The sequence below is a fragment of the Oncorhynchus mykiss genome, chromosome 8 (assembly GCF_013265735.2).
Source record: "Oncorhynchus mykiss isolate Arlee chromosome 8, USDA_OmykA_1.1, whole genome shotgun sequence".
NCBI classification, from domain to species: domain Eukaryota; kingdom Metazoa; phylum Chordata; class Actinopteri; order Salmoniformes; family Salmonidae; genus Oncorhynchus; species Oncorhynchus mykiss.
This window is the reverse complement of record NC_048572.1, coordinates 86026373-86050914: the sequence shown is the minus strand read 5'-3', so window position 1 is coordinate 86050914 and position 24542 is coordinate 86026373. Positions and strand designations below refer to the sequence as shown.

The following is a 24542-nucleotide window of genomic DNA, read 5'->3' as shown; positions in this document are numbered from 1 at the left end:
AACCTCCTCTCCCACAGAGCATTGTCTGTCAGATAACCTCCTCTCCTCCTCTCCCACAGAGCACTGACTGACCACAGTGACAACAATGATTGACAACACCCCAACCTGAGACCATACAAACTGATTGGTTGATGAAGATACAGCCAACAGGTTGGCTCCACCCCTCCACACCGTCCCCGACCCATCGTTGAACTCTTCAAAAACAATTAACAACAATCAACACTTCTGAACAACGTTACCTTCTGACACACTCTCAACCTTTAACCAGAAAAACAACAGCCTGGTCGCACGGCAGTGACTGTAGCTTCTCCCTGGTCGCACAGCAGTGACTGTAGCTTCTCCCTGGTCGCACATCAGTGACTGTAGCTTCTCCCTAGTCCCACAGCAGTGACTGTAGCTTCTCCCTGGTCACACAGCAGTGACTGTAGCTTCTCCCTGGTCACACAGCAGTGACTGTAGCTTCTCCCTGGTCACACAGCAGTGACTGTAGCTTCTCCCTGGTCCCACAGCAGTGACTGTAGCTTCTCCCTGGTCACACAGCAGTGACTGTAGCTTCTCCCTGGTCACACAGCAGTGACTTTAGCATCTCCCTGGTCACACAGCAGTGACTTTAGCTTATCCCTGGTCACACAGCAGTGACTGTAGCTTCTCCCTGGTCACACAGCAGTGACTGTAGCTTCTCCCTGGTCACACAGCAGTGACTGTAGCTTCTCCCTGGTCACACAGCAGTGACTTTAGCATCTCCCTGGTCACACAGCAGTGACTGTAGCTTCTCCCTGGTCACACAGCAGTGACTTTAGCATCTCCCTGGTCACACAGCAGTGACTGTAGCTTCTCCCTGGTCACACAGCAGTGACTGTAGCTTCTCCCTGGTCACACAGCAGTGACTTTAGCTTCTCCCTGGTCCCACAAAGACCAGTAAACGAAGAGGAATAACTGTAGTCTGAAGCTGCTCACACACAGTAACATGGAGCCCCCGCTTCCCACCTTTTGAAGTTGGGAACCGTCTTTCCAAAGTACTTTCTGTCCATCTTCTCTCTGTCAATCTTCTCTCTGTCCATCTTCTCTCAGTCCATCTTCTCTCTGTCCATCTTGTCTTTCTGTCCATCTTCTCTCTGTCCATCTTCTCTCTGTCCATCTTCTCTTTCAGTCCATTTTCTCTCTGTCCATCTTCTCTTTCTGTCCATCTTCTCTTTCAGTCCATCTTCTCTCTGTCCATCTCCTCTTTGTGTGAGTACAAAGGGACAGTAAAAACCAGCCACTTTGTCACGATAGGACGGACAAAAGAGAAACCTGCGATGCGTTGTCCGGAGATTTTGACACTGCAGGCGGTTTGTGTGTGTGTAAGTGTGTGCGTGAGTGTGTGTGTGGCCATGCAGCAATACCCAGCTGCTTGGTCCCACTATGACGTGTGTAAGAGTCGGATCTACACAGAGGAAGGGTTAACGTGGGACTACATGGCCTGTCAACCAGAAGCTACAGTCATGACCAAGTACCTGACCGTCAGCCTGGACCCGCCCAATATCACCTGTGGAGACCCACCTGAGACATACTGCACACTGGTGAGTACCGTGATGGTGAAAGATACACGCACGCGCGCACACACGCACACACACACACACACACACACACACACACACACACACACACACACACACACACACACACACACACACACACACACACAAACTTGTATGGACACACTGGGGCGGTAGGTAGCCTAGTGGTTAGAGCGTTAGACTACTACCTGAAAGGTTGCAAGATCGAATCCCCCGAGCTGACAAGGTTAAAATCTATTGTTCTGCCCCTATTCAAGGCAGTTAACCCACTGTTAACTAGGCCATCACTGTGATGAATGAGAAGGTAGGTTCCAACCCACGTACTGTGCTGAGTCTCTGACTGGACTTAGTGGACTGGACTGGGCAACAAGATGAATGGACTCGTACACCTACACAACGGGATGTATGCACACACACATACTGCTGTGCGTGTGTGTGTGGAGGGGTGACAGTGGGATAGTGTTGTTCTTGGAATAGATCCCCATCCTGCTCTTGTTGTTTGACGCCTGTATAGGACAGTGAGCGGGAAGTTGCCCCGCTGTGTACGGTGATATCATGAGTAGATGGAGATCTTTGATTAGAATGAGGATCTGCACAGTCTGTCGTTAAAATAAAAAGTGGCTCCTGAAAGCTCTTTTCCTTCTCAAACTCCAGATGGCACAGAGACATTTAGTAGCTCGGCAAGATGAAAGAGAGAGAAGAGCGTCGCCGAGTAGGAGGGTATGTGTGTGTGTGCGTGTGTGTGTGTGTGCGCATTTAAGATATTCTGTTTTTATCTGTTGACATGCTTAGCGGGCACACAGTCCTGACTGGTACTCCTGGCCTTAGTCTCAGAAGCCTCCCACAGTTACTATGGCAATGTGGAGAGCATGTTCTGTAGATGAGCTCGTGTCAGCCAATCACAAGGCCCCGTGCTGCATGCTCGGGACAAAGGAACTAATTCCCTACCGCCAGACTTCCAGAATTTCATCATGACTAGATGGATAGGAGAGGAGAGCAGGCGTGGTCTCTGCACCTCTGCCCTTGTGTCACCAATACCATTATGTCTGACTGTCTGTCTGTTTGAGGACAATGCTGGTGGCTCATTGAAGCAGCTTGCTGATCAGTTTATCAACACAGTTCTGAAAGTTGTTTTTTTATAATACAGTAGTCCTTACACGCAGTAACAACACAAGGTAATGTTGATTATGTTGCCAAAAAATAATGAATTTTTCCTTCTTTTGTGATTCCACTGAGATACCTTTTGTGATTCCTGTGTGATTCCTGTGTGATACCTATGTGATTCATGTGTGATACCTATGTGATTCATGTGTGATACCTCTGTGATTCATCTGTGTGATTCATGTGTGATTCTTGTGTGATACCTCTGTGATTCATCTGTGATTCCTGTGTGATACCTATGTGATTCATGTGTGATACCTATGTGATTCATGTGTGATACCTCTGTGATTCATCTGTGTGATTCATGTGTGATTCTTGTGTGATACCTCTGTGATTCATCTGTGATTCCTGTGTGATTCAGCTGTGATTCCTGTGTGATACCTCTGTGATTCATCTGTGTGATTCATATGTGATTCTTGTGTGATACCTCTGTGATTCATCTGTGATTTCTGTGTGATACATCTGTGATTCCTGTGTGATTCCTGTGTGATACCTCTGTGATTCATCTGGGATTTCTGTGTGATACCTGTGTGATACCTGTGTGATTTCTGTGTGATACCTCTGTGATTCATCTGTGATTTCTGTGTGATACCTCTGTGATTCATCTGTGATTCCTGTGTGATTCCTCTGTGATTCATCTGTGTGATACCTCTGTGATTCTTGTGTGATACCTCTGTGATTCATCTGGGATTTCTGTATGATTCCTGTGTGATTCCTGTGTGATTCCTGTGTGATTCAGCTGTGATTCATCTGTGATTTCTGTATGATACCTCTGTGATTCCTGTGTGATACCTCTGTGATTCTTGTGTGATTCCTGTGTGATACCTCTGTGATTCATCTGTGTGATACCTCTGTGATTCTTGTGTGATTCCTGTGTGATTCAGCTGTGATTCCTGTGTGATACCTCTGTGATTCCCTTATGACTTTCAGAGTCCCTTTGCTTCCAGTTTAATCCTGATCCTTACTTTCCCATATATTGGTTGGAGAACTACTTCTGCCAAAGATACAATGTGCCACATAGGAGTTTGAGGTAGTGTGTGTGGAACAGTACAGGACAGGACAGAGACAGATACACAGGACAGAGACAGGACAGATACACAGGACAGAGACAGGACAGATAGACAGGACAGATGGACAGGACAGAGACAGATACACAGGACAGAGACCGGACAGAGACAGGACAGAGACTGGTACACAGGACAGGACAGGTCATGACATTACAGGACAGATACAAAGGACATGACAGTACAGGGCAGGAGAGACACACAGGACAGAACAGGACAAGTTAGGAAAGGGAGAGGAACAGGACAGAGAGACAGGACAGGACAGAGAGACAGGATAGGACAGAGAGGACAGAGATCAGACAGGACAGGAAAGTACAGGAGAACAGGACAGTACCGGACAGATAGACAGGACAGGAGGACAGGACAGTAGAGTACAGAACAAAGAGACAGGACAGCGAGACAGGACAGTACTGGACAGAGAGACAGGATAGTACAGTACAGGAGAACAGGACGTGACAGTACAATAGGACAGGTTAGGACAAAGAGACAGGACAGACCAGGACAGGAGGACAGCAAAGTACAGGACAGAAAGACAGGACAGGACAGTACAGGAGGACAGGACAGAACAGTACAGTACAGGACAGGGTAAGACAGAGAGACAGGAGAGAGAGACAGCACAGAACAGGACAGGACGGAGAGACAGGACAGGAAAACAGGAATACAAGCCAGAGAGACAGGACCAGACAGAGAGACAGAACAGGACATAGAGCCAGGATATGACAGGACAGACAGACAGGACCAGACAAAGAGACAGGACCAGACAGAGAGACAGAACAGGACATAGAGACAGGATGTGACAGGACAGAGAGACAGGACCAGAATAGAGAGACAGGACCAGACAGGGAGACAGGAAATGACAGGACAGAGAGATAGGACAATACAGGACAGGAGAGGACAGGAGACAACAGATGAGGACAGGTGAGGACAGGAGAGGACAGGAGAGGACAGGAGAGGACAGGTGAGGACAGGTGAAAACAGGAGAGGACAGGTGAGGACAGGAGAGGACAGGAGAGGACAGATGAGAACAGGAGAGGACAGGTGACGACAGGAGAGGATAGGAGAGGACAGGAGATGACAGGAGAGGACAGATGAGGACAGGAGATGACAGGTGAGGATAGGAGAGGACAGGTGAGGATAGGAGAGGACAGGAGAGGAGAGGACAGGATATGGCAGATGAGAACAGGAGAGGACAGGAGAAGACCGGTGAAGACAGGTGAGGATAGGAGAGGACAGGAGAGGATAGGAGAGGACAGATGAAGACAGGAGAGGACAGGAAAGGACAGGTGAGGATAGGAGAGGACAGGAGAGGAGAGGACAGGTGAGGAGAGGACAGGACAGGAGAGGACAGGAGAGGACAGGAGAGGAGACAACAGGTGAGGACAGGAGAGGACAGGACAGGAGAGGACAGGAGAGGAGACAACAGGTGAGGACAGGAGAGGAGAGGAGAGGAGACGACAGGAGAGGACAGGTGCGCAGCGTCCGTGAGTTAGCCCTCTTATTATTATTAGACACCCTGTTGTTATTATTAGACACCCTGTTGTTATTATACACCCTGTTATTAATATTAGACACCCTGTTATTAATATTAGACACCCTGTTTATATTATTAGACACCCTGTTTATATTATTAGACACGCTGCTTTAGAAGGAGGATGTGTAAAAACAATGAGCTCTTTCCTGTGGGGTTGTGTGCTGTAGTGTTATATACTCTCTCTGTGTGGATCTGAGGTAATGTATATTCACACAGAAGATGAATAAGGTTTGTAGATCGTCGCTTTAGCCAAAGGTACATTCCATTTAGAGAAAATTACATTATTTCCATATTGTGTAACGAACAAGACAGACATATAAAGGATCCATTGTAGATTGGATTGGTTCCCCATTGAATTCCTCAAGTTTATTTGTTTGTTACATATGAAATGAAAATAGGTTCACGTTTACATTAGTTGGCAAACACTTTACATTTTAAGTTCCCTTATTACTATGTAACTAAACAGTAATAACCGTAGTAACAACATAGTATTTAGAGGTATTACTATGTAACTAAACAGTAATAACTACAGTAGTTAGAGGTATTACTATGTAACTAAACAGTAATAACTACAGTAGTTACATAGGTATTACTATAACTAAACAGTAATAACTACAGTAGTTAGAGGTATTACTATGTAACTAAACAGTAATAACTACAGTAGTTACATAGGTATTACTATAACTAAACAGTAATAACTACAGTAGTTAGAGGTATTACTAAGTAACTAAACAGTAATAACTACTGTAGTTATTACTGTTTAGTTACATAGTATTGAGGGAACTTAATGTAAGTGTTACCCATTAGTTTCATTAAATATACTAAATGATCTACTTAGAACTGTTTGAATAGTGAAGAGATAAAAAACACACACACACACACACACACACACAGGCACACACACACACAGGCACACACAGGCACGCACGCACGCACACACACACACACACACACACACACACACACACACACACACACACACACACACACACACCAGCCCCTGGGCCTAATAAACTAGGACTATTAATGCTGCAGGACGAGTCTTGGAAAAAAACACAGAGTTTAAACACTCTAAATGACATTAATAAATATCTCGCAAAGAACCAGCCATAATTGGTTGAGGTGGATTTAATGGTGTTTTTCCAACAGCTACATGTTATTACAGCAATTATTATTACGGCAATTACTTAATTTTGATTTAATCAGGGTTCCCCAACTGGCCAAGTCTGGCCCGCCAACACTATTATTTGGCCACCCCAAAGCCCCCAAAATGAATTATGAATATAATTTAAAAAAATGATCGGACCCGAGATGCAAAAACTCCCAAATGTAGTGTAACGACCCTGGGTTTATAAGCGCGGAAATCGACTCTGCCGCACGAGCATGCTTTTGCTGCACAGTCGATAGCGCGCCGGACCTCGGCCTCGAGACCTGCTCCCTGCTGTTTCATGACAGTAATGTTCCAAGAAGGAAGTTACACTGCCTAAATAATGCAAAAGTTACATTTGAATTTCATTCATGAGGAGAGAGAATGCAGGAGACAGTCAACTAATAAAGCAGGCAGCGGACCATTTTTGCGGTGCTGAAACGTAAAGCTACAACCACAGCGCAATCAAAAATATAGCTAACTTGGTATGCAAGTGTTGCACAGCGATAGATGGAGAAAACCTACACCAGTCGATCAATTTATTTAAAACAATAATCTTCATTTTAATTTGACTTTACAAACATCAAGAGGGCTTCATTGGAATACATTTCTTCCCGAGCCTAGGCCGATCTAAAATAACTAGCTGGCTGGGGTAGGCTATGAGGTTTACCAGCATCTTTCACCATCAAAAAATACATGGCCTAATAGAAGTGGGATTTTAAAAAAATAAAATTTTTACAATTGCAACTGGCCAAAAACCTATCATCCTACATAAAACAATAATTTTAAGAAAAAAAGGCGATCTCTATGTCTGTATCGGAATAGCCTGCTCCTGTAACGACAGAACAAACAGAAAATACTGACAGATTGAGACCTAAATATTCTTAGAAAAGCACTCAAAATAATGTTAGTATTTACTAGATATAGTCAAATAGGCCACTATACTCATTCAATGGGAGACGTTGCATTACCCCTCGGACACAATCTGGTGGATGTTTGCGTGAGATGCACGTGATTTTGATGCGCAGGCATCCCTTGATTTACCTATGTGAAAGCCAGTTCCTTTCGTGAGTTTTGTACTGCGTTCATAGAGGAAAAGGACGACTCGCAGGTAGGTGTAAATTGATCCAACCATAGTTGTCAAATGGAGTTTCTTTATTGGCTGTATTCCTCTGAGCATGTCACCCAAAACGCACACAAGGACTACTGAGCGCATTCCTGATTTGTCTCTATCGGCTCCGTTTGAATTCAGCGAGGGTATCGTTTTCTTAGCAAGGGAGGAGAATTCTCCACCTGGACGGACTGTGATAGGATCACGTACAAACGCAATTATATCATTGGGCATGCTGTAGTCTTCAAAGCTCCTGGATAAATTGTCCCTCAGCTGATTGATGAAATCTACCATGCTGTGGCCTGGTCCCTCTGCCTGTCGTTTCTTCAGTGTGCTGAAGTGCAGTAGCCTTCCAGATGACAAGTCCAAATCGAACAACTTCAACTTCCTAGTAAAGGCTTCAAGTTTTTCCCACCATGTCCACGACTGTTCCCCCTCTTCCGTGTGACTGGAGATTTAACCCGTTTAAGTGACCGAATATGTCAGGCCCCCAAAAAAAGCTGTACGTGCAGCTTGCGGTTATTAACGCTTCGATGTTTCTGTGTCGGGCCTCTTGTCTGGTGATCGAAAGCCACTTTGAAAGTACCATGCTTAGATTCATAATTACGTCTGAGATCGAATTCCTTGCCAACAGCTATATTTTCATTGCATATAAGACACGCTGGCTTGGCATTGGGAAAATATGAACGCATGTCTTCTCTTCCCTGAAACTTCGATTTTCATGATCCACCTTTCTTTTTGATACTTTATGAGAGCGACATTTTGTCTTGCCTAACAAGTTAATTGCTCTGAACGAATGTTGACCGTTAAACAAGTAGTGTGGCCGATAGGATGCTACGTAGACCTGTTTTCCCCACCAATCAACGCACAGAGAAATAGACAAACAAAATAATAATTGAAGAGAGGCATGGTGATTTTATGAGCGTAATCACTGAATTTATTATGTACTAAAAATGTTGTTCAATTTATAGCGTAGGTCAATTAATTGTGCTAATACTACATACTAAATTGTGTTCTGTCCCACCGACTATTAGCTCAGAAGACATTTGTCACAATGCTAAACCTAGTTGACAAACCCTGACCTAAATAGTGCACTACTTTTTACAAGGGCCATAGGGATGCAAAGCAAGTCACAAAGCATCACTAGGAGGCCGATGCACAAGTAGCGACTAATTCTGCTGCTGTCTGTAGGCTTTGACTCTGTAGATTACAGTAATTCTTCTGAACTCGTTTCTGCTCTCGGAGAAAGGAGAGAAAGAGTTCATCATGTTATGTCTGGAAGAGCTTAGGATGGGAGGAGAAGATCATGTCCATCCCTCTCTCTGTTTCTCTCTCTCTCCCATCACTCCTTTTCCTCCTCTCCCCAACACCTCTCCTCTCTCTCTCTCTCTCTCTCTCATCCATATATTTATTTGGAGACAGCCACAGTGTTTAGCTCCCCCATCACCCTGTAACCTTGACTTTATTCTGAACTGCCCCCGTCACATCATCCCCGCACCGCTGCACACAGACATGCATGTAGACACACACACGCACACACACACACACACACACACACACACAAACACTGCCCCTTCCAACCACATCATCACCGCTCCACTTCACAGTGAGACACTGAGATGACATGCAACATGTCCCCAGAGTCCCCGAGAGGAGGGGGATGAGGGGGATGAAGGAGATGAGGATGGGGAGGAGGAGAAGGAGGAGGGAGAGGAGGAGGGAGAGGAGGGAGATGAGGAGAGGGAGGAGGAGAGGGAGGAGGGAGATGAGGAGGGAGGAGGGAGATGGGGAGAGGGAGATGAGGAGGGAGAGGAGGAGAAGGAGGAGGGAGATGAGGAGAGGGAGGAGGGAGAGGAGGAGAGGGAGGAGGGAGATGAGGGAGAGGAGGAGGGAGATGATGAGGGAGATGAGGAGGGAGATGAGGAGGGAGAGGAGGGAGATGAGGAGGGAGAGGAGGGAGATGAGGAGAGGGAGGAGGGAGATGAGGAGAGGGAGGAGGGAGATGAGGAGGAGAGGGAGGAGGGAGATGAGAAGGGAGAGGGAGGTGGGAGATGAGGAGAGGGAGGAGGGAGGAGGGAGATGAGGAGAGGGAGGAGGGAGAGGAGGAGGGAGATGAGGAGAGGGAGGAGGAAGATGAGGAGGGAGATGAGGGAGATGAGGAGGGAGATGAGGAGGGAGATGAGGGAGAGGAGGAGGGAGATGAGGGAGAGGAGGAGGGAGATGAGGGAGATGAGGAGGGAGATGAGGGAGATGATGAGGGAGATGAGGAGAGGGAGGAGGGAGAGGAGGAGGGAGAGGAGGAGAGGGAGGAGGGAGATGAGGAGAGGGAGGAGGGAGATGAGGAGGGAGAGGAGGAGGGAGATGAGGAGGGAGAGGAGGGAGATGAGGAGGGAGAGGAGGAGTCATGTATTCTCTCACTCTGCTGCTAATCCTTTTTTACCTCATTGTTTTCCCCTCTTTTAAATGTTTAAATGTTTCTGTAAATCAACTGATGAATATTATTCCTGCACAGCGCTTGAACTGGGACGATTTTAGCATTCCCTGTATAGGGCCTCATGGTCTGGGAGATGGAGACGTGCGGGTGTGTGTGTGTGTGTGAGAGAGTGTTCTCACTTTGCGGTCTTCTTTTCCAGGACAGATTTGGGATCGGATGAACCATCTTGCTTCACTTCTTCCTCTCTGGCTCACATCCTCCGTCGTCTCCACTAATTTGTGCCCCCGTTGTTTTATCTCAAGCTCCATATCCATTGCCCCACCATCTTCTCACTCACTTCTTAATGGTCGGCCTCCTCATCGATCCAGTGTCCTCGTCTGTCTCCACCATGCGAAACGCTATTTACCCGTTGAAATGTGGCGCAGGACGCCGTTTTCACTGCTTTTCTCTGTTGTTTTGACATGCGCTAAAGCACGAGGAGATAAATCATCTACAATGCTGAACATAATTCAATATTATTTTATTTTTTGGAGTGATATTGTGGCCACGTTCATCTGGCTAGCATGAGGGACAAGAAGTGTAGCAAAACCACAATGAGGTTTGTTTTTGAGAAATGTTAGCTAACCTTGTAAGCTACCGAGGTGTAAAGCTATTAGCTAGTTCAATTTCTCTCACGATTAAAAAGCGAATGAAATGTTAATAAAAACGGAATATTATTGATCTAAAAGGCTATCAGTTTTAGCATAGTCACTAGCTTCTCCAGAGTCAGTGATACATAGAGCAACCATGTTCTGTCAATCTAACAGAACCATCTGGAATCATTTTGGAAGCAACATTGCTAAAAATTAATTTAATTTAATTAACCTCATATATGATACCTGTAATGCTCATCTCCTGTAGCCTAAATGTCATCTCCTTACTTTCATACTGTACAACATTAGGTGGGTTCGATTTGCACTAAACAAGGTTTTATGTCAGCACCTAATAGACATGTACAAAATCTGGTATATGGTTTGCCTCATATACATTGTCTACTGGCTTCATTTTAAATTGAGAACATATAGCTCAACATGTCAACAATGTGTGTGTTTGAGCTATTCTCTGCTTCAGATCACAGATGCCCTCAAGGCAAGTAATGACATCATACTGTCGGCCTATGGCTGCATTGGTGATCCCTGCCATATGATAAGCGGCACAATGGATTCACATGGCTGATATACTGAGACAGAGAGACAATCAAATCAAACAGGTTGGAGATCTTACCACCGGACACAAAGGAAATGTTGATTTGAGAGAACAACACAGGAACACAGACACATTAGAGAACAACACAGGAACACAGACACATTAGAGAACAACACAGGAACACAGACACATTAGAGAACAACACAGGAACACAGACACATTAGAGAACAACACAGGAACACAGACACATTAGAGAACAACACAGGAACACAGACACATTAGAGAACAACACAGGAACACAGACACATTAGAGAACAACACAGGAACACAGACACATTAGAGAACAACACAGGAACACAGACACATTAGAGAACAACACAGGAACACAGACACATTAGAGAACAACGCAGGAACACAGACACATTAGAGAACAACACAGGAACACAGACACATTATAGACAGATCGCCTTCCTCTCTTTATTGTAGGATTGTGATATGTGATTAATCAACATTGACACTAGTTCAGTTAGAGTAATACTTTAACAATTAAAGCAAGTTTAAAATTACTTCACTTCAAAGATTTAACACTTTATTTAAACATTTTGAAGTGATAAACTAACTTGTATTTAAATATGAGAAATCTTAGTCTAAACAACAATATATAATTGAGTGGCAACAAGCAGGCGATTATTACCGATGCATCATTTCAGGGGAACAAGATAAACTCCATACCAGTGGTGGCCAACGTTGCTCCCTGATCTACTGGAGGAACAGACTTCTATTCCAGCCCAGTAATAGATCTACTGGAGGAGCAGACTTCTATTCCAGCCCAGTAATAGATCTACTGGAGGAGCAGACTTCTATTCCAGCCCAGTAATAGATCTACTGGAGGAACAGACTTCTATTCCAGCCCAGTAATAGATCTACTGGAGGAACAGACTTCTATTCCAGCCCAGTAATAGATCTACTGGAGGAACAGACTTCTATTCCAGCCCAGTAATAGATCTACTGGAGGAACAGACTTCTATTTCAGCCCAGTAATAGATCTACTGGAGGAACAGACTTCTATTCCAGCCCAGTAATAGATCTACTGGAGGAACAGACTTCTATTCCAGCCCAGTAATAGCACACTTGATTATCAACTCATTAGATTTGATGAGTTGAATCAGGTGTGTTATTACTGGGCTGAAAACAGGACCCTGCACCCAGCAGACCTCCAGCAGGGTTGGTCAGCTCCAATTGTAATAGGTTTATACATTGTGTGTGATGTTTAACTGTATTTTTGTATACAACATAACCCTAACATAGGTAGGCCTACACATATAACCCATGGGATATAAGATAAACTGTTAGTCTCTTGTGACATTCATTGGGACCTCTCTTTTCATCTACAAACAGGCTTTTAAAGCTTTCCATACAGTATCTGAGGACAGAAAACATCACAAAGAAAACAGGCTTCATTATTCTAAAATTAGACAGCACTGAATAATATTTTGCTATTATCTCTTGCTCTTCAAAGTTTTCCCCTCTAGGGACTGGAACTGTAGAATCTCTTCCTAATGTCCTCCCTCAATATGACCTGCCCTGTCCACTAGTCTACCACTAATCTACACTGTCCATTTACTGACAGCTGGAGCTGCAATGTCACCCTCTTCTCTGGCTGTTATCTACAAAATGCATTTGGAGACTGTGTTATTCATTTACAATGATTACATCAAGAGAGCTAGCTGATAGGAAGTTAGCTAGTTAATTAATGATTACATCAAGAGAGCTAGCTGATAGGAAGTTAGCTAGTTAATTAATGATTACATCAAGAGAGCTAGCTGATAGAAAGTTAGCTAGCTAATGATTACATCGAGAGAGCTAGCTGACAGGAAGTTAGCAAGTTTATGATTACATCAAGAGAGCTAGTTGATAGGAAGTTAGCTCGCTAATGATTACATCACGAGAGCTAGTTGATAGGAAGTTAGCTCGCTAATGATTACATCACGAGAGCTAGTTGATAGGAAGTTAGCTCGCTAATGATTACATCACGAGAGCTAGTTGATAGGAAGTTAGCTAGCTAATGATTACATCACGAGAGCTAGCTAATAGGATGTTAGCTAGCGGATGCCATTTAATTCACTTAAGGTAAATAGTGCTCGAAGTTAGCTAGTTAGCAGCTCAGTTGAGTTAGTGGCCTACTGTAGCTAATATCTGAGATCTGACCCTGTCAAGGACATCCAACCCTGACAATATATGTTTATCATACTAGGAGTGTGACTAACACAGAGACTAAACAAGATGCTCATATCCTCTTTGTGCCTCTCTGCTCTGAATCAGATCCTTCCTTCCCAGTGGATGGTCTGGATGATGTCACTGGCCTTCAGCTCAGAGAGAATGCCTGTCTGACACATCTGCATTGTTTCTCATTTTAGGTCTGGGATTATTCCTAATGGGATTAACATGACAAGCATTTGAACTGCAGCTCTCATCTTTTACACGGGCAAATGAACAGGACAAAAAAAAATCTCTTTCTCTCTGTCTATCATTCTTACCCACTCTAACCCGCTCTCTTCTTTGCTTCTCTCTCTCTGTCTCTTGCTCTCTTTCCTCTCTCTCTCTCTTTCTCTGTGGAAGCTCTTTGTAAGTATAGTAACCCCAGGCTGCTCAGTGAAAACAGCAAAGCACCAGACTCTAGTCCACTGACTCTTTTTAAAAGAGGCTGTCCTCAGAAAAGCATAAAGGATAAATAGCAGGGCTTCATTTTTTTTAAATTACTTTTTTTGAGTGAAACGGGGGGAAACTTGTCAAAACCAGACAACAACTAAACCCAGCTCTAATCAGCCTTCTGTGAGGAGAGAATCTAAGGATGCATCCCAAATGGTACCCTATTCCCTATGTTGTGCACTACTTTAGACCAGAGCCCTATGGGACCCTATTCCCTATGTAGTGCATTACTTTAGACCAGAGCCCTATGATACCTGGTCAAAGCAGTATAGGGAATAGGGTGCCACAGGGCTCTGGTCTAAAGTAATGCACTACATAGGGAGTAGGGTCCCATAGGGCTCTGGTCTAAAGTGGTGCCCATATAGGGAAGAGGGTATAATTTGATACAGAGACTAGAGCTGTTGATTGAATCCTGGTGTTTTCAGCCTTCTGAACTCCCCTTCATACACACACGTACGCCACCAGCACCACCACCACCAGCATCACCCCCACCACCAGCACCTCCCCCACCACCACCACCAGCACCTCCCCCACCACCAGCACCACCACCCACACCACTACCAACAGCATCACCACCACCACCAGCACCTCCCCCACCACCACCACCAGCACCTCCCCCACCACCAGCACCACCACCCCCACCACCAGCACCACCCACACCACCCCCACCACCACCAGCGTCACCACCACTACCACCAGCACCACCCACACCCCCACCACCAGCACCTCCCCCACCACCACCAGCACTACTACCACCATCAGCATTACCACCACCACCACTACCACCACCACCACTACCACCACAACCATCACCACCACCACTACCAGCACCACCACCACCACCACCACTACCACCACAACCATCACCACCACCACTACTACCACCACCACCACCACTACCACCACAACCACCACCACCAGCAGCCCCACCACCACCACCCCTACCACCAGCACCACCCACACCACTACCACCACCACCACCAGCGTCACCACCACCACCACCAGCACCACCCACACCCCCACCCCCCCCACCACCAGCACCACTACCACCCACACCACTACCAACAGCATCACCACCACCCCCACTACCACCAGCATCACCCACACCACCACCACCAGCAGCATGACCCCCACCCCCACCACCCACACCACTACCAACAGCATCACCACCACCACCACCACTACCACCAGCATCACCACCACCCCCACCACTACCACCAGCATCACCACCACCCCCACCACTACCACCAGCATCACCAACCCCACCACCACCAGCACCACCCCCACCACTACCACCAGCATCACCACCACCCCCACCACTACTATCACCACCATTACTATCACTACCACCACCATCACCCACATCACTACCACCAGCATCCCCACCATCACCACCACTACCACCACCTACACTATCACCACCATTACTATCACCACCATTACTGTCACTACTACAGTGCCTTGCGAAAGTATTCGGCCCCCTTGAACTTTGCGACCTTTTGCCACATTTCAGGCTTCAAACATAAAGATATAAAACTGTATTTTTTTGTGAAGAATCAACAACAAGTGGGACACAATCATGAAGTGGAACGACATTTATTTGATATTTCAAACTTTTTTAACAAATCAAAAACTGAAAAATTGGGCGTGCAAAATTATTCAGCCCCCTTAAGTTAATACTTTGTAGCGCCACCTTTTGCTGTGATTACATCTGCAAGTCGCTTGGGGTATGTCTCTATCAATTTTGCACATCGAGAGACTGAAATTTTTCCCATTCCTCCTTGCAAAACAGCTCGAGCTCAGTGAGGTTGGATGCATTACTTTAGACCAGAGCCCTATGATACCTGGTCAAAGCAGTATAGCATCTTCCTCCTGAGCACATGTGGTTTTTGGGAGAAAGTTCAATTAAAGATAAGATGTGCCCATGGCATTAGGATATTAGGGTCTGCTTAGAAAAAGCTATTGTAAACAACGCCACAGTAGAATTAGGACTTCAATCATATTCCGTTGGATATGACACTCTGCTCAGCTCACTGACTAGCTGATGTTGTGAGAATCTCTCAGGTTGTTTGGCACTGGACAGTGTAATGGCATTGGAAGTGATGGCTGCCATTTTACTGTCTCCTAATTAACTTTGCTATTTTGTTAGCATTTTTTGTAACTCAGTTTGTACATAATGTTACTGCTACCGTCTCTTTTGACCAAAAAAGTGCTTCTGGAGATCAGAACAGCGATTACTCACCTCGAACTGGACAAATATTTTTTATTTAAATGAGTCCAACGGAAAGGATGTACTGCTTCCCGGAGACCAGGGCCCTCAACCCTGTCATTCGCATGAAGAAAAGACTGAAATACAGGGGGCGGAGGTCTGGGTGCCTTGTGAGAATTAGTCGGCGAATGAGTAAACCACCTCTACCCTCTGTATTATTGGACAACGTACAATCATTGCTAAACAAACTGGATTTACAATTTAAGAATATCCTACCAACAGGACATTAAAAACTGTAATATCTTATGTTTCACCGAGACTTGGCTGTACGAAGACATAGAGCTGGCTGGCTTCTCCGTTTTTCGCCAGGAAAGAGCCGCTATGTCTGGTAAAACGAGGGGCGTATGTGTGTGTCTATTTCTCAGTAACTGCTGGTGCTCGATGTCTAATATTAAAGAAGTCTCGAGGTATTGCTCGCCTGAGGTAGAATATCTCATGATAAGCTGTAGACCACAGGATCTACCAAGAGAGTTCACATCTATATTATTCGTTGCCGTCTATTTACCACCACAAACCGATGCTGGCACTAAGACCACTCTCAACAAGCTGTATGAAGGCCATCAGCAAACAAGAAAATGCTCACCCAGAAGCAGCGCTCCTAGTGGCCGGGGACTTTAATGCAGGCAAACTTAAATGACTCCAACACCATCATTAAGCTTACTGACGACACAACGATGAGACAGCCTATAAGGAGGAGGTCAGAGACCTGGCAGTGTGATGCCAGGACAACAACCTCTCTCTGAATGTGAGCAAGACAAAAGGGGCAGATCGTGGACTGTAGGAAAAGGAGGGCTGAACAGGCCCCCATTAACATTGACGGAACTGAAGTGGAGCAGGACGAGAGTTTAAAGTTCCTTGGTGTCCTCATCACCAACAAACTCTCTTGGTCCAAACACACCAAGACAGTTGTGAAGAGGGCACAACAGCACCTTTTCCCCCTCAGGAGACTGAGAAGATTTGGCAGTGGCGCAGCGGTCTAAGGCACTACATCTCAGTGCAAGAGGCATCACTAAAGTCCTTGGTTCTAATTCAGGCTGTATAACATCTGGCCGGGATTGAGAGTCCCATAGGGCGGCGCACAATTGGCGCAGCGTTGTCTGGGTTTGGCCAGGGTAGTCCGTCATTGTAAATAAGAATTTGTTCTTTAACTAACTTGCCTAGTTAAATAAAGGTCAAATAAAAATCCTCACAGTTCTACAGCTGCACCATCGAGAGCATCCTGACTGGTTGTGTTACCGCCTGGTATGGCAACTGCTCAGCATCTGACTTGGGTAGTGCATCCTGCCAGTATATCACTGGGGCCAAGTTTCCTGACATCCAGAACCTGTATGTATACTAGGTGGTGTCAGAGGAAGGCCCCAAAAATTGTCAAAGTCTACAGTCACCACAGACTGTTCTCTCTGCTACAGCACGGCTGTACCGGAGCGCCAAGTCTAGGATCAAATGGCTCCTTAACAGCTTCTATCCCCAAGCCATTAAACTGCTGAACAACTAATCAAATGGCCACCTGGACTATTTACATTGAACCTCCCGTTGTTTTTACACTGCTGCTACTCGCTGCTTATTATCAAATTACCTCGACTAACCTATACCCCTTCCTATTTACTCGGTACCAGTACCCCCTGTATATAGCCTCCACGTTGACTCGGTACCGGTACCCTCTGTATATAGCCTCCACGTTGACTCGGTAACGGTACCCTCTGTATATAGCCTCCTCATTGACTCTGTACCGGTACCCCCTGTATATAGCCTCCACACTGACTCGGTAATGGTACCCTCTGTATATAACCTCCTCATTGACTCTGTACCGGTACCCCCTGTATATAGCCTCCACATTGACTCTGTACCGGTACCCCTGTATATAGCCTCCACATTGACTCTGTACCGGTACCCCCTGTATATAGCCTCCACATTGACTCTGTACCGTAATACCCTGTATATAGCCTCCACATTGACTCTGTACCGTAATACCCTGTATATAGCCTCCACATTGACTCTGTACCGTAACACCCTGTATATAGCCTCCACATTGACTCTGTACCAGTACCCCCTGTATATAGCCTCCACATTGACTCTGTACCGTAATACCCTGTATATAGCCTCCACATTGACTCTGTACCGTAACACCCTGTATATAGCCTCCACATTGACTCTGTACCGTAACACCCTGTATATAGCCTCCACATTGACTCTGTACCGGTACCCCCTGTATATAGCCTCCACATTGACTCTGTACCGTAACACCCTGTATATAGCCTCCACATTGACTCTGTACCGTAGCACCCTGTATATAGCCTCCACATTGACTCTGTACCGTAACACCCTGTATATAGCCTCCACATTGACTCTGTACCGGTACCCCCTGTATATAGCCTCCACATTGACTCTGTACCGTAACACCCTGTATATAGCCTCCACATTGACTCTGTACCGTAACACCCTGTATATAGCCTCCACATTGACTCTGTACCGTAACACCCTGTATATAGCCTCCACATTGACTCTGTACCGTAACACCCTGTATATAGCCTCCACATTGACTCTGTACCGGTACCCCCTGTATATAGCCTCCACATTCACTCTGTACCGTAACGCCCTGTATATAGCCTCCACATTGACTCTGTACCGTAACACCCTGTATATAGCCTCCACATTGACTCTGTACCGTAACACCCTGTATATAGCCTCCACATTGACTCTGTACCGTAACACCCTGTATATAGCCTCCACATTGACTCTGTACCGTAACACCCTGTATATAGCCTCCACATTGACTCTGTACCGTAACACCCTGTATATAGCCTCCACATTGACTCTGTACCGTAACACCCTGTATATAGCCTCCACATTGACTCTGTACCGTAACACCCTGTATATAGCCTCCACATTGACTCTGTACCGTAATACCCTGTATATAGCCTCCACATTGACTCTGTACCGTAACACCCTGTATATAGCCTCCACATTGACTCTGTACCGTAACACCCTGTATATAGCCTCCACATTGACTCTGTACCGTAACACCCTGTATATAGCCTCCACATTGACTCTGTACCGTAATACCCTGTATATAGCCTCCACATTGACTCTGTACCGTAACACCCTGTATATAGCCTCCACATTGACTCTGTACCGTAATACCCTGTATATAGCCTCCACATTGACTCTGTACCGTAACACCCTGTATATAGCCTCCACATTGACTCTGTACCGTAATACCCTGTATATAGCCTCCACATTGACTCTGTACCGTAACACCCTGTATATAGCCTCCACATTGACTCTGTACCGTAACACCCTGTATATAGCCTCCACATTGACTCTGTACCGTAACACCCTGTATATAGCCTCCACATTGACTCTGTACCGTAACACCCTGTATATAGCCTCCACATTGACTCTGTACCGTAACACCCTGTATATAGCCTCCACATTGACTCTGTACCGTAATACCCTGTATATAGCCTCCACATTGACTCTGTACCGTAACACCCTGTATATAGCCTCCACATTGACTCTGTACCAGTACCCCCTGTATATAGCCTCCACATTGACTCTGTACCGTAATACCCTGTATATAGCCTCCACATTGACTCTGTACCGTAACACCCTGTATATAGCCTCCACATTGACTCTGTACCGTAACACCCTGTATATAGCCTCCACATTGACTCTGTACCGGTACCCCCTGTATATAGCCTCCACATTGACTCTGTACCGTAACACCCTGTATATAGCCTCCACATTGACTCTGTACCGTAGCACCCTGTATATAGCCTCCACATTGACTCTGTACCGTAACACCTTGTATATAGCCTCCACATTGACTCTGTACCGGTACCCCCTGTATATAGCCTCCACATTGACTCTGTACCGTAACACCCTGTATATAGCCTCCACATTGACTCTGTACCGTAACACCCTGTATATAGCCTCCACATTGACTCTGTACCGTAACACCCTGTATATAGCCTCCACATTGACTCTGTACCGTAACACCCTGTATATAGCCTCCACATTGACTCTGTACCGGTACCCCCTGTATATAGCCTCCACATTCACTCTGTACCGTAACGCCCTGTATATAGCCTCCACATTGACTCTGTACCGTAACACCCTGTATATAGCCTCCACATTGACTCTGTACCGTAACACCCTGTATATAGCCTCCACATTGACTCTGTACCGTAACACCCTGTATATAGCCTCCACATTGACTCTGTACCGTAACACCCTGTATATAGCCTCCACATTGACTCTGTACCGTAACACCCTGTATATAGCCTCCACATTGACTCTGTACCGTAACACCCTGTATATAGCCTCCACATTGACTCTGTACCGTAACACCCTGTATATAGCCTCCACATTGACTCTGTACCGTAATACCCTGTATATAGCCTCCACATTGACTCTGTACCGTAACACCCTGTATATAGCCTCCACATTGACTCTGTACCGTAACACCCTGTATATAGCCTCCACATTGACTCTGTACCGTAACACCCTGTATATAGCCTCCACATTGACTCTGTACCGTAATACCCTGTATATAGCCTCCACATTGACTCTGTACCGTAACACCCTGTATATAGCCTCCACATTGACTCTGTACCGTAATACCCTGTATATAGCCTCCACATTGACTCTGTACCGTAACACCCTGTATATAGCCTCCACATTGACTCTGTACCGTAACACCCTGTATATAGCCTCCACATTGACTCTGTACCGTAATACCCTGTATATAGCCTCCACATTGACTCTGTACCGTAACACCCTGTATATAGCCTCCACATTGACTCTGTACCGTAACACCCTGTATATAGCCTCCACATTGACTCTGTACCGTAACACCCTGTATATAGCCTCCACATTGACTCTGTACCGTAACACCCTGTATATAGCCTCCACATTGACTCTGTACCGTAACACCCTGTATATAGCCTCCACATTGACTCTGTACCGTAATACCCTGTATATAGCCTCCACATTGACTCTGTACCGTAATACCCTGTATATAGCCTCCACATTGACTCTGTACCGGTACCCCCTGTATATAGCCTCCACATTGACTCTGTACCGGTACCCCCTGTATATAGCCTCCACATTGACTCTGTACCGGTACCCCCTGTATATAGCCTCCACATTGACTCTGTACCGTAATACCCTGTATATAGCCTCCACATTGACTCTGTACCGTAACACCCTGTATATAGACTCCACATTGACTCTGTACCGTAACACCCTGTATATAGACTCCACATTGACTCTGTACCGTAACACCCTGTATATAGCCTCCACATTGACTCTGTACCGTAACACCCTGTATATAGCCTCCCCATTGACTCTGTACCGTAACACCCTGTATATAGACTCCACATTGACTCTGTACCGTAACACCCTGTACATAGCCTCCACATTGACTCTGTACCGTAACACCCTGTATATAGCCTCCCCATTGACTCTGTACCGTAACACCCTGTATATAGCCTCCACATTGACTCTGTACCGGTACCCCCTGTATATAGCCTCCACATTGACTCTGTACCGTAACACCCTGTATATAGCCTCCACATTGACTCTGTACCGTAACACCCTGTATATAGACTCCACATTGACTCTGTACCGGTACACCCTGTATATAGACTCCACATTGACTCTGTACCGTAATACCCTGTATATAGCCTCCACATTGACTCTGTACCGTAATACCCTGTATATAGCCTCCACATTGACTCTGTACCAGTACCCCCTGTATATAGCCTCCCCATTGACTCTGTACCGTAACACCCTGTATATAGACTCCACATTGACTCTGTACCGTAACACCCTGTATATAGCCTCCACATTGACTCTGTACCGTAACACCCTGTATATAGCCTCCACATTGACTCTGTACCGTAACACCCTGTATATAGCCTCCACATTGACTCTGTACCGTAACACCCTGTATATAGCCTCCACATTGACTCTGTACCGTAACACCCTGTATATAGCCTCCACATTGACTCTGTACCGTAACACCCTGTATATAGCCTCCACATTGACTCTGTACCGTAACACCCTGTATATAGCCTCCACATTGACTCTGTACCGTAACACCCTGTATATAGCCTCCACATTGACTCTGTACCGTAACACCCTGTATATAGCCTCCACATTGACTCTGTACCGTAACACCCTGTATATAGCCTCCACATTGACTCTGTACCGTAATACCCTGTATATAGCCTCCACATTGACTCTGTACCGTAATACCCTGTATATAGCCTCCACATTGACTCTGTACCGGTACCCCCTGTATATAGCCTCCACATTGACTCTGTACCGGTACCCCCTGTATATAGCCTCCACATTGACTCTGTACCGGTACCCCCTGTATATAGCCTCCACATTGACTCTGTACCGTAATACCCTGTATATAGCCTCCACATTGACTCTGTACCGTAACACCCTGTATATAGACTCCACATTGACTCTGTACCGTAACACCCTGTATATAGACTCCACATTGACTCTGTACCGTAACACCCTGTATATAGCCTCCACATTGACTCTGTACCGTAACACCCTGTATATAGCCTCCCCATTGACTCTGTACCGTAACACCCTGTATATAGACTCCACATTGACTCTGTACCGTAACACCCTGTACATAGCCTCCACATTGACTCTGTACCGTAACACCCTGTATATAGCCTCCCCATTGACTCTGTACCGTAACACCCTGTATATAGCCTCCACATTGACTCTGTACCGGTACCCCCTGTATATAGCCTCCACATTGACTCTGTACCGTAACACCCTGTATATAGCCTCCACATTGACTCTGTACCGTAACACCCTGTATATAGACTCCACATTGACTCTGTACCGGTACACCCTGTATATAGACTCCACATTGACTCTGTACCGTAATACCCTGTATATAGCCTCCACATTGACTCTGTACCGTAATACCCTGTATATAGCCTCCACATTGACTCTGTACCAGTACCCCCTGTATATAGCCTCCCCATTGACTCTGTACCGTAACACCCTGTATATAGACTCCACATTGACTCTGTACCGTAACACCCTGTATATAGCCTCCACATTGACTCTGTACCGTAACACCCTGTATATAGCCTCCACATTGACTCTGTACCGTAACACCCTGTATATAGCCTCCACATTGACTCTGTACCGTAACACCCTGTATATAGCCTCCACATTGACTCTGTACCGTAACACCCTGTATATAGCCTCCACATTGACTCTGTACCGTAACACCCTGTATATAGCCTCCACATTGACTCTGTACCGTAACACCCTGTATATAGCCTCCACATTGACTCTGTACCGTAACACCCTGTATATAGCCTCGTTATTCTTATGTACCATTATTGTGTTCATTTTTGATTTGTTCGATTTTTTTTAAACTATATTTTCTTAACTCTATTTGTTGTTGGTTAAGGGCTTGTAAAGTAAGATTTTCACGGTAAGCTTTACTCTTGTTGTTCGGCGCATTCGGCACATGTTACAATTTTTTTGTAATTTTTAATTTTTAAACATTAGCATAGCAAGGCCACAGTAGAGCAAAGTAGTATTGATGAATGGATTGATAGGCTTAAATTTTAAATTGTAGTTCTGTCCTCAAGTAGTTACGGTACAGTATGTTTACGGCTGGTGAATGCTGCTTGGTGGAAATGTGGTGTAGGGGAATAAAATGTGGAAATGTGGTGTAGGGGGAATAAAAGGTGGAAATGTGGTGTAGGGGGAATAAAAGGTGGAAATGTGGTGTAGGGGGAATAAAAGGTGGAAATGTGTAGGGGGAATAAAAGGTGGAAATGTGGTGTAGGGGGAATAAAAGGTGGAAATGTGTAGGGGGAATAAAAGGTGGAAATGTGTAGGGGGAATAAAAGGTGGAAATGTGTAGGGGGAATAAAAGGCGGAAAGTGTAGGGGGAATAAAAGGTGGAAATGTGTAGGGGGAATAAAAGGTGTAAATGTGTAGGGGGAATAAAAGGCGGAAAGTGTAGGGGGAATAAAAGGTGGAAATGTGTAGGGGGAATAAAAGGCGGAAAGTGTAGGGGGAATAAAAGGTGGAAATGTGTAGGGGGAATAAAAGGCGGAAAGTGTAGGGGGAATAAAAGGCGGAAAGTGTAGGGGGAATAAAAGGTGGAAATATAGTGTAGGGGAATAAAAGGTGTAAATGTCAGACAAGTTGCTGAGGAAAGAGGAAAATACACACAATTCAAGGTTGTTGCGTTCACGTCTGTTAGCTCTGATCAAGGTGGGAGCCAAAGGACCTTAGGTGAATCTGCCATGTAATTCTGGTTTATTTTATATCAGCAGGAGAGTAAACTGCCATCTAATTCTGGTTTATTT

The 24542-nt window shown here is 45.5% G+C and overlaps 1 protein-coding gene and 1 long non-coding RNA gene across 3 annotated transcripts in view; both read left to right on the top strand.

Moving 5' to 3' along the window:
- The window catches only part of LOC110530823, a 24153-nt gene extending 23075 nt beyond the window's left edge, over window positions 1-1078 (top strand). Inside the window, exon 4 of the long non-coding RNA XR_005052992.1 lies at window positions 60-1078. This is a non-coding gene — a long non-coding RNA (uncharacterized LOC110530823). The remainder of the gene's footprint in view (window positions 1-59) is intronic.
- Window positions 1079-1204: 126 nt separating this feature from the next.
- The window catches only part of LOC110530824 (netrin-G1-like), a 141889-nt gene continuing 118551 nt past the window's right edge, over window positions 1205-24542 (top strand). For both annotated transcript variants that reach the window (XM_036986619.1, XM_021614107.2), the window contains exon 1: window positions 1205-1562. In XM_036986619.1, coding sequence (XP_036842514.1) covers window positions 1299-1562 — 264 coding nt within the window. In that variant the 5' untranslated portion in view covers window positions 1205-1298. The remainder of the gene's footprint in view (window positions 1563-24542) is intronic.